Source organism: Nicotiana attenuata, chromosome 9 (genome assembly GCF_001879085.1).
Source record: "Nicotiana attenuata strain UT chromosome 9, NIATTr2, whole genome shotgun sequence".
In the NCBI taxonomy this organism is placed as follows: Eukaryota; Viridiplantae; Streptophyta; class Magnoliopsida; order Solanales; family Solanaceae; genus Nicotiana; species Nicotiana attenuata.
The window spans coordinates 22176969-22188560 of NC_031997.1; the positions used below are offsets into that span (position 1 = coordinate 22176969).

Below are 11592 nucleotides of genomic sequence, written 5' to 3' on the forward strand. Positions count from 1 at the left end.
ATCACATGTAATAATGCATCTTTTTCTAGCTCATTAGATCTCTTGGAGCTGTAATTATATATTAGTACTAATTAAGAAACTGATACTCTTGTTAGTATTATTAGTTAAGCTTAAACATGTACACATGCATCCAACGTAAAGCTAAGCATGGCCTTTAAGATCCAACATAAATTAATTGAACTCCCCTCGGACTGACTCCCATCCTAAAAGTACGACCTTAGCACTTAATTAACAGGATTAACCGGGTGGTCTGTCCATCAAGGCTTGGATTAATGGGAAAAAAATTACCTAATGTTTCGTCTCTGCTGAGATTTGAACTTTAGATCCCATGATTCTCACCCACATGTCATAATATGTTAGATCACATTTTTACCAAATTACCAATTAATGTTTATCAAGAAATTACCTATAACTATTATAATATGTGACCTGATTGTTTTTATCATAGCTTTAACTTTTTCAATTATAAATATAGTATTCTTTATCTAATTTTTATATGCAAAAAAATGATTCAAAAAGATTAAGAACCATATGTATCAACCCGGTACTCGGATTTCCACCTTTCTTTTTGATACCAGGGAATAACTTTTTCCAGCAAAATTCCTGTGAATTTCTTTTCACATTATCTATCATCTCAGCTACTACATTAGTAAAGGTAGTAGTATATGTATAAACTAGGTCATGCGCTCATGACTAGTGTGAAAACTCAACAAACACAAAGTAACAAAGTACTTCCCAATCGAAATGGGAGAAAAGCATAAAAAAAAGTATCTTCTTTTGGGGAATTGACATTGATGGTGACTTCCAAATACTCAAAGACAGACAGATTCAAACCTTTCTTTTCTCAATGATTTCACGAGCCCTTCTATTCATTTCAAACATTGTACAGAATTTATTTAATATAAACTGCCAATAGTATGTTGGTCCTCTGCCCCAAAAGGACCACGCAGACTCAGATTGGACGAATAACATGTCAGTTTCTTCTGGCTTCATCTACTCATCTTTAATTAAAGATATATTCTGGATCACCAGACCAGATGCACACTTTCAAGAATCCAATGAATAAATAATAAGGGAACTGTTGATACATTTCAGTGTAATTACAATAAAGGGAAAGCCATTTTCATGACATTAACAAGCGATGATAATCATCTTTGAAAATCTTCACATCTTCATCATGATGATAATTAAGTAGTTCTTGCACTCACAAATTATGTAAATCTGCATAGTTGCAAACAGCACATATGGAAATACACAAACCAAGATCCACCTCTGAAAATTAATGCAAAACACACGTGATTTACAGCATATAGACAGCCAGTCAAGCTTATTCCAGTTTCCAGATTGCATTTCTTGATTGAGGAAACACATTCCATGCATCTCATGAGCAACCCATCACTACAGCTCAAGGCTGATCATCCAAAGAAAGACGGGATGTGTTACCAAACCCTATGCAAAGACCAATACACCATCAGCATTCTCAATTTGCAAGTTATTGAAAACAGAGATGAACAAGAAGCCAAAAAAGTAAAAATATGGCAATCGACATTCCTCAACGTTCTTTAACATTCACAGTCACCTATATTCTAAAAGCATAATCATCCCCACGTTAGGATAGAGAGATGAAATAGGTTGATGACAAGCATAAAAATAGCCAAATTATAATAAATCCTCACAATGTGAGCTTGTTCGGACGTACTCTCTTACACACGCAAATCGCGATAGATCGACAACTAGATGTAGGTAACAGGTAAGAGGTTCCACCTCATTGCCGCATGAGTACAACAACTACGTATCAGTCTCAAATAAATTGGAGTACACTGCCACATGAGTAATGGAGAGAAATAAGAGAACAGTTTCACACCACAGACGAATGAATTTCGTCTCACCATATTGACACCCAGTTCTGGTGCTAGATAGGAAAGCTCCACCTTATAAAGCTGATGGCGGTAAAGAAGCTTGTCGAAGAGAATCGAATTTAGCTTGATAGCTGGAATATGAGTTTGTCGATAGAAGGTCAATCAACTTAGTGAATACCTTAAAGAAAAAAAGAGTTGATATTGCATGTCGACAAAGGACCAAGACTCCAGAGCAAAAGGACTAGAGAGTGTAGCTACACCTATTTTAAATCGTCCTATTGTGGGATAAATATAAACAAGAACAGAGAGCAATAAAGTTGCAGAAATAGCAAGAATTGGTGAGGGTTCTTTTGGGTGAGTCTGAAGGCTACTCCCCTCCTGCATAATTGGAAGAATGGTACATAATTTAATTAAGCTAATTGCAGATTACAAGAACTAACTGAAATAGAAATCGAGATTTATACTCCAAGTGACTACTAAACAGCCTGAAGACCATAGATTTTGTGAAAAGAGAAAAAAAACAGTAAAGTTCGGGTCGAATTTGATTAGTTATTCAACTTATAAAAGTTTATGTGAAATGAGGAACAATCCTAATTCATGGATTCTTAATTGTGTCATAATCATAAAGAATATTCTAAACAAGCAATCAATCAACTACACGTCAATCCCAAACTAGTTGAAGCCAGCTAGAGAAATTCTATATATTCAAGATGGTCTAATATAGATCAATATTCTGCACATTATTCTTAATACTTTCAAGACGTCTCTTCAAACTCAAGATGATGAAGCAACTTAAGTTTGTTTATTTTGGAAAAACACTAGGAAATACCGAGGTAGACAGTCTCCTAAATAGTACCGCGGAATAGTGATCGATCACCAAGTAAGAGCAGAAGTCGTGATGAAATTCTTTCTCCTCCCAAGTTGATAAGTAATTTCGCAACAGAAAGTGCCTCTTGTAGCATCGAAAAGAAATATATTATTAATCACCGGAAAGATGTTAGTAATGCAAATTTCAAGATATCATCAATGCGAATTGACGCCTCTTAGGTAACCGAGAAAGTGAATGACCAAAAATTTATTGTTCATAGGGACTCACCCAAAATCCACTACCATGAACAAAGAAAGACCAAGACTTTTTCGGATAGTAATCAGAAATACAATGTGAAGAATACTCCATAGCCAAACTCTAAATTTTTCTATATACGTTACTCCATAGCCAAACTCTAATACTAGAAGGAAGAAAAAAACTAGGACTTATCAAGAACAATGAATAGGAATTCAACATGCAAGGTGGGACTTAATATCCTAACTCGGATACTACGAAGAAAAAGAAGAGATCAAAAGGTATTCTGGAATATTTTGGTGGAGAAGTCCCCAGCAATCTGAAGTGACAGTATCATCGAAATGATCGCTTAAAAGGGGCATTGTACCACTGGATCAGTCACCGACGACTATAAGAGTGGTGCCTAGACAACAGTTACCAGAAAAAGATAAGTATAGTAAATTTATGAAAACAAAGAAAAAAATGTTTATCAAGATAGTATACTCTACTACCATGTGAAAATGAAAAAGAGAAAAGAGAAAGAGATGATTGTTGGAAAGTTGCACATGTTGACTAGATTCTAGCAATATGTGAAAAGAGACAGGAACGAAAAGTTAACTCTTGAAATTGTTTAATTAAACATAAAAGAGGTCTCCTTATATAAGAATTTGAACATCATGAAATAAGGAAAGTCTCCCAATTCTTGAAATTCTCAGATGTAACATAATATTAAGCAGTGCTGACAGTATTATTTCACATAGTGTTAAAGGGGAAGAAAGGGGAAATGCTATACAAGAAGCAATAGTAAACATACCTAGAACCGCATCAAGAAGTACCCTTAACAATAATTACAGGGCATTGTGCATGGTTTGAGCAATAGTTGCTTACACTCCCCAGAAACATCCTGTTTAGATTTAAAATTAGTCAAATACATGTCTGTGTAGAAGAAGTGATCATGTATGATCCAATAACCATATAATCGAGTGAAACTACTTCTAGAATTCAGATTGGCAATAAACAACAGGATTTTTTTAACCAAGATAAAGATCCACATCCATCAATTACATATGTTAGGTTATGGTAAAAGGTACAATATCAGAAACAAGTATAAATGATTTTGAAGCCAGGGGTAAAGAGCCCTTTTGTGTAGCAGGTTGACCAGAAAATCACTTGCTTCACTTCACAACTGCACCTACTAATCTTTGAGTCATTTACTTGTTGCCAGAATATACTTGTCTATGAAGTGAATTGTAAGCCTTGGGGCTAGGCTAATTAAAGAGCTTTCCTATACCCAGGTTACCTTACATGTTATCCCCAGTAAATGACATGCCTGAAAATAGCACAGAAAATTAAGGCTCATTTTTATCAGCAATACTCCAGTTAAGATGCCTAATTTTTTTATGAAGTTTAAGAGACTAATTCAATTACCGTATACAAAAAGTACCTAATAAAGTAACTAGCCATCGGTTTTAAATAAAAAAACTGCAACTTAAAGCGATTGCCTCCAGATGACATAGTTGATAATAACGCATATACTGCTGTATGCCTGGACAAGAGGGAGGCGCAAACAGGGGCGGACGCACGTTCAACGAAGCGGTATCACGTGACACCGCTTCGTCGAAAAATCTTACTGAATATATGTATTAATACTGTGAGGAATTGAATAAGTAGAAAAAAATGACACCACTTCACACACATCATCTCCTGGCACGTTGGTTGTGTGCCTGATTTGCTCTAAGAGTTCACAGATTCGAACCTCAAAGAAGTAGAATTGAACTCAGGACCTTTTCTAACTTAGGATTCAATAAAACCTATGGATTAAGGCATTTCTTGTATAAAAATATGATAATTATAGATATTTATTTTCATTCCTCTATAAATTTCGACATCGCTTACAAAAATTCTTAGATATGCCCCTGGGTGCAAATTCTAGATTGCATAGAAGACTCTTTAGGACCATAGCCAATTTGAAAAAAAGATACAAAGGAAAACTTAGGTAGATGAGCAAGGTAAGAAGGAATGCACTTACTTTGTGCTTTCTTCATAAATTTCCATCACTAAAGTAAATTCATTGCTCAACTAACGAAATCACGTAAAAATTACGAGACAACGTAAAATAAGGGTTTCAGCTCTATCTACTATTACTTTAGCTGTACAAACGTATATCGAATTGCCATTTTTCTACATCCAGTGTCTATTGCACTACTTTGAGTTGTTGGTAATTCTTCATCGGTCAATAGATTAATTAGCTATACTTCAATCTCAAACTAGTTGGGGACGCTGTATGAATCCCCTGTGAGGTTCTACAAAATTAGAGATTCTCCGAATCTCACACTCCTCATTTGTTTTTTTTAAGATTAAGACGTCTCTGAATACACATCTGAATATCAAGATGTGTATTAAGATTAAGACATCTGAATCTGAATATACATCTGAATATATTAAGATGTGTATTAAGATCCGAATAGAAATAATTAAGACTGTTTGATTTTTAACATCTGAATGTATAAAATTTATCTTTATTTGAAAGTTAATAAACATAAAATTCAAATGAAATACTAACTAATCTAATATTCTATCATTAAAATATATATTTTTTTTCAAAAAAGATAGTTGTTGGTGGTGATGGCTAACGAGTAAATGCCAACTAGAGGCGATGGTTGGTGGTAGTTTTGGTTGATGATGGTGGTTCATGCTAGTAGATAGTAGTGATTGGTAGTGGTGGCGATTATGATTGAGGATGGTGGTGGTGGGTGGTTATAGTTAATAATGGCGGGTGGTGGTAGTAGTTGTGACCGAGGAAGGTGGTGGATTGGTGGTGGTAGGTTATAATGATGGGCAGTGCCGGCTGTGGCTGTTGATAGTGATGGGTTGGTTAGTTGTGGTAGATAAGGTGGATGAGTGTTGATTGTGAGTGAGAATAATGGTGGTCGGAGTGGTGGGGATAGTAGGTGGTGATGGTCGATAATGGTGGCGGCTATGATTGAGGATGATGGTGGCGTAGTGGTGGTGGAGGTGGTGGTGGTGGAGCATGGTGGTGGTGGCATGATGGTAGTTGATAATGGTAGGCGGTAGTGGCAGTTAATAATGAACATGTGATAGCATCTTAATGAAATTAAGTCTCTGTTATAGATCTTGATCATACAGACCTATTCAGACCCATTAAGTGGTTGTGAAGTANGGTCGTTAGACCGTAGCTTGCGCGAAGGAAGAAGCTAATCAATCAGAATTGAGACAGGGAGGAGAGGCGAAAGAGAGATTTTCGAGCCTGCAAGCAGCAAGCAACAACGGCTTTTCAGCCGTTGCGCGCTAGCTTGTAGTTTAGGGGTATAGTAGGGGTGCCCCTTTCTCAAACTTTTCTATAATATAAGGTAAGCTTTTTGGAACCCTAGTTTTGGAGTTTTCCCCAACCAACCTATACCTTACTAATAAAAAGGGGCTTCCCTTTTTCAGCTGCATTGCACTGCCGCATAAACAATGGATCCGCTGGGCTGGATGAGCAACCTTCTATCTGGCCTCTGTACCAATAGTAGAGTGGCTTGCTACTTTCAATCAGAAAAGGAAGATTGAGCAAGGCAAAGGAGAAAGAAGTTGTCCCCTCTTCTCTGCCGCCGCCGCATATGTAGAAAAAGAAGGAGCGGAGAAGGAAGAACAACCGTTTGACTTTGGCACATGAGGTGGCGGGTTTGGCTAGGTAACATAATGGAAATGTATCGGACTGCAAATCCTGAATTGGGACAAAGGGAGTAACGTGTATGCCTTAAAGTTTTAGGACCAACGAGCTAGTTGAATTGTGAAAGCATTCTCATAGAAGAATCAGGACATAAGTTATCCAAAATATTTACATATGGCTTTGTTGACTAAAGTGGGAGAGATCCTAAACTACGTCCACTTACTGAGATTCCAAAATAACTTTTCGACAAGACTGTAAATGTTAAAAACTACTCATTTACAGCGGACCACTAAAGCTCATGCTCACCATGTTGAATGGAAAACCATCTACACATGCTTTTGGTAAAGAGGGTTATCCAGTCAGAATAAATCAACAATAACAACATCCTCTAGGTTGAGAATTTATACCTTTTAATGGGACCAAAAGCACGGGAACCCATCACTAGCAGATCAGCATGCATTTCTTCAACAGCATCACAAATTTTCTCCTTTGGATCCCCAATAAGTACTTGGGTCTTAACATTTGCCTGATTCAGAAAGAACCTTTCCCCATCAATAAACATAGAAGCATAGAACACCAATCACGACCATATTAGGCTTCTGCTTTTCTAATATTTTTAGCATTTCTAGTGACTGAATGCCCAACAAATCACATCAAATGATACAAATGTAAGACGTATCAAGCAAAACGTCAATGTAAGTGCAGCAAAAAGGATGTGATGGTGGACTCAAATTGCTAATGCAGGAAACAAAAAGAAAACATGAAGTAGATCAGAAGCACCAACCAATTCCAATTACGAATCCCTTCTGTTACAATTTAAATTGCAACTTTTTATTTTGAAACGTCACCAAAATTCTGATACCAGCACATTTCTATAGAATCTATATAAATTCATAATTTATAATATAGTTTCATGTTCATTGAAGTATTCAATTTTAAACTTCGATGAGATATTTCTTCTATCAAACTACCTGTTCAACCATGTAAGCTGTGTAACGGCAAGATAACTTTCATAGATAAAAAATGAGTAAAAAGCTCACATTTTTACTAGCACAAATCTCAGTAGCATGGTTCAAAATGGCCTGAGTGATCCGCTTTTGGTGTGCCTCAATCGCAGCATTAAACGCAGGCACCTCGATATCACCTGTTAATCTCCATAACTTAGTACTACTAATTAACAAGAAATGTGAACACTAATCAATCAAATCACCTACGCCTTAATCCAAAGAAAAATGAATTAAAACACAAAGATAATAAGAGATTGACTTAACTGGAACCGCCAAAAGGGATAGCTGCAGGATTAAGACCAGCAGCAATGGACGGTGGGGATTGAACGTGGAGAATAACAAAGGAACCTTGTGGTTCTCCAGAATCGGGATCATGGGGCTTGATCTTGATGTTGTCAAGAGCCCAATTCAAGGCGTTCATACTCTCTTCACTTCCGTCAACGGACACGATCACACACTTCAACTTTCCGGTCATGGTTGTTTCTGCAAATTCGAGTAAAATTGGTACTGAGTTTTTACTTGGAATCAGCTAATAATTGTAGTATCAAGAAATTAAATCCACTGCATTGATCCTGAAATCCTTCGAATCTGATGTAAGTTCTTCGTTGGAAGTTTTAACATACCACCATTTTCAACACTTTCGTGGCAAGTTTTTCTTTTTCCTTTTTTTTTTTAGCGTGTGTGGCTGAAAAATAATATTATAATAGATTATCCGATATTACGTACATTTTATTATTACAAAATGTACAAATTGCACCGACACACTATTTGGTCGCCCCCATTTAACATGTACCCACTTTTTAGCAACTTCATTTTTCTTCTTCTTTGGTTACAGTGATTTTATCTATTGTTTGTGAACATATTTTAAGGTAGTTTATGATATTTTAGAGTGATGATCTGTTGTGACACTTTATTTTTTACTATTGCTTAGGGTTTCTTCCTCTTCTTTTTCTTACTTGTAAAATGGGTTCGTTAGATTTTTTGTTGTTTTGACAAATTGATGGTTGAGGTTTGTTCTTGATGATATTTGGAGGTTATGTTTCAAATTTGAGCTAATCTGGAGTAGATTTAGGTATTAAATCGTATACTGGATTGTTCAAATTCAAAGGACAAATTTCTGTTTCTGGACAATTTGCACTTCAGGTCTATTTGGCCTTAAGTGCATGAAACGTTGGTTGCACTTCACACCTTTTGGCCTTAAGTGCATCTGAAGTGCAATTTTCACTTTAGACTTATTGGCCTTAAGTGCATGAAACCATTGGTTACACTTCAGACTAATTTGCCTTAAGTGCATGAAAATGTTGGTTGCACTTCAGACCTTTTGGCCTTAAGTGCAACTGAAGTGCAATGGCCTTAATTGTAGAAAAACGTTTGTTGCACTTCAAATCTTTTGGCCTTAAGTGCATCTGAAGTGCAATTTTTCACTTCGGACTTATTAGTCTTAAGTGCATGAAACCATTGGTTACACTTCACACTTATTCGCCTTAAGTGCATCTTACGTGTAATTTTTCACTACAGACTTATTGGCCTTAGTGTAGGAAAACGTTTGTTGCACTTAGACATTTAGGCCTTAAGTGCATGTGCAATTTTTCACTTCAGACTTATTGGCCTTAAGTGCATGAAACCATTGGTTGCACTTCAGGCCTATTTGGTCTTAAGTGCATCTAAAGTGCAATTGTTTCACTTCAGACTAATTTTTTTAAACTTCAGACACGATAAGTCTGAAGTTGATCGTAAAGTGGGTAGGCTTGTAAAATTTTTTACAAAGTGGGTATCGGTTCAATTGTGACCCTAAAATCAGGTATAGATGCAAAAGTCCCTTACAAAATGGGGTTGGAAATGACACTAGTAGCCATTTTTTATTATGTTGTTAAAAATATATTCACATATTAAAATATATTTAAAGATTAGCCAATACTTTCAAACTTTAGGATACGGTGTCTTGAAGTTTAAACCTTAAAGTTCAAACTTCAGGACACCGTGTCCTAAAGTTCAAAAATTATGTCCAAAAAATTGAATCTTATGTCTTGAATTTTAAATTGGCAGTTCAAAAATTTAGGACACTTAGTCATAAATTTTAAATTAACAGCTCAAGAATTTAGGATACTAAGTCCAATATTTCAAATTAGTAGCTCAAAAATCTAGGATACTTAGTCCTGAAGTTTGGGTGAATTAGCTAACCTTTAAATATATTTTAAATTATGAATATAATTTAATCAACAGACTTTAAAGTGGCTAATAGTGCACATCGCCCAAATAGGGGGGGGGGGGGGGTAGGGGGGGAGTGGGGGGGGGGGGAGAAGTGCACGGTTAGCCACTAATGACACATGTATTTACTTTTAAGCCACTGTTTAAAATGTCTTTAGTCTTTAGCCACTGCTTTAATAAACTTTACCTGCCAGGACGAAAACACCCTTCTGCTCATAAAAGTTCAGGACCAAGTGTCCTTAACTTTTGAACTTGCAACTCTAAGTTCAGGACTTCAGGACTACATGTCCTTAACTTTTGAACTTGGAACTCGAAGTTCAGGACCACCTGTCCTTAAGTTCCGTGCTTGTAACTCTAAGTTAAGGACTACTTGTCCTTAACTTTTGAACTTGTAAGTCTAAGTTCAGGACTTATTGTCCTTAACTTTTGAGCTTGTTAGTCTAAGTTCAGGACCAAGTCTCCTTAACTTTTGAACTTGTAATTCTAAGTTCAAGACCAAGTGTCCTTAACTTTTGAACTTGAAACTCTAAGTTCAGGACCAATTGCCCTTTACACATCTAACTCCTTAATCTGAATTTGTACCTCCAAATTCCAATGGTATAAGTTTCTCTATTGGCCACTCATTTACTTGTTCCACTACAACCAACTATTACGTAACAGAAATGTCTCTAATCATAAACAATTTAGCCCAAAACAGCAAGAAATCAAATTTGAATGCAAGTACTGGTTATTTATTACTACTAGTGTTCTTTGCTTCAGAGAGTAAGTTAGATTTGAAATGCTTTTCAGTAGCATAAGTACTCAAAAGTCGAATCGAACCAACAACCAAGTAGGCAGGTGATTTTCAAAGTTACTAGGCTTATCTATGAACACAGGTATGCATCGAACTGAGAGAGAGAAGCGAGGGTTTGGGAAGAAAAGCAATGGAAGAAATGGTAAAAATGTCTTTTCATATTAATTTTAGTAGAGTACTGGCTATTTCGCTCAACATTAGAATTGTTGGATAAAAAATAAATACCACCTCAAATAGTGGCTACCCCACGCCATTTTTACCCAAATAGGGTCTCTCGCTATACTGGAAAAGTGGCAAGTTCATGGACTTAACAGACGCAGTCCCATATTGGGCTTGTAATCTTAAAATGGGCTTTCCCGTGTGGTTGACCCAACTGGGATGCGATGCTTTAGCTTTTCATTTTAGCTGTAAAACAGAAGATATATTGTGAACACAAGATATATATCAAAATACAATAATTTTCTTTATTTGTTTGAAATTTATATGTACTACCCCATAATTGAATTAAGTGTGCATTGGTCATTAGAAAAAAAATAGATTAATAAAGGAAAAAAAAAGAGAATAAAACATCTACTAATATATAAAAGGAGAAGCAAATCTATGACATTATGCCAAGTGTCAAAACGAAATATCAACACGTGTCCTGTTTTTAGGACAAAACTCCAATACTTTTGGAGATTCAAAAAAATTTAAAATAGAAAAAAACTACAAATTTTAAATAATTACCCAATTCAGTTATTAACATTATGGAGTCCCACGTTTTTGGGCACATCTATATCTATATATTATTAAAAGGAGAGGAAAAAGCCCTCTCCTTAAGCCAAGTGGCAGCCTAAAAAAATGCCACATGGCATAATTGGTTACTAGTTAGTTATTTAGTTTATAATTAGTTATTGGTTACTTATTTTTGAATTTAAATACATATCAAAAAAGAAAATAATACAATACAATAAAAAACTACCATATATATTAATTGGTTACTTTATTTGGATTAATAAATATAGATATCT

At 35.7% G+C, this 11592-nt stretch overlaps 1 protein-coding gene across 1 annotated transcript; it reads right to left on the bottom strand.

Moving 5' to 3' along the window:
- LOC109232149 (universal stress protein PHOS34) lies at positions 1041 to 8261 on the bottom strand. Its single transcript, XM_019397829.1, has 5 exons — positions 7846 to 8261; positions 7615 to 7718; positions 6982 to 7100; positions 3716 to 3805; positions 1041 to 1449 (listed from the first exon to the last, which is right to left on the bottom strand). Exons 1-4 carry the CDS (start codon positions 8054 to 8056, stop codon positions 3727 to 3729), a joined length of 513 nt encoding a protein of 170 aa, XP_019253374.1. The 5' UTR covers positions 8057 to 8261; the 3' UTR covers positions 1041 to 1449; positions 3716 to 3726.

What these genes read in the sequence shown, in the direction of transcription:
- LOC109232149 (XM_019397829.1), bottom strand. Translation starts at nt 8,056, where the DNA reads ATGACCGGAAAGTTGAAGTGTGTGATCGTGTCCGTTGACGGAAGTGAA. An exon ending in AGATTTGTGCTAGTAAAAAT is followed by an intron (nt 7,101 to 7,614) that starts GTGAGCTTTTTA and finishes TTTCTGAATCAG; the next exon opens with GCAAATGTTAAGACCCAAGT. An exon ending in GCTTTTGGTCCCATTAAAAG is followed by an intron (nt 3,806 to 6,981) that starts GTATAAATTCTC and finishes AAATCTAAACAG; the next exon opens with GATGTTTCTGGGGAGTGTAA.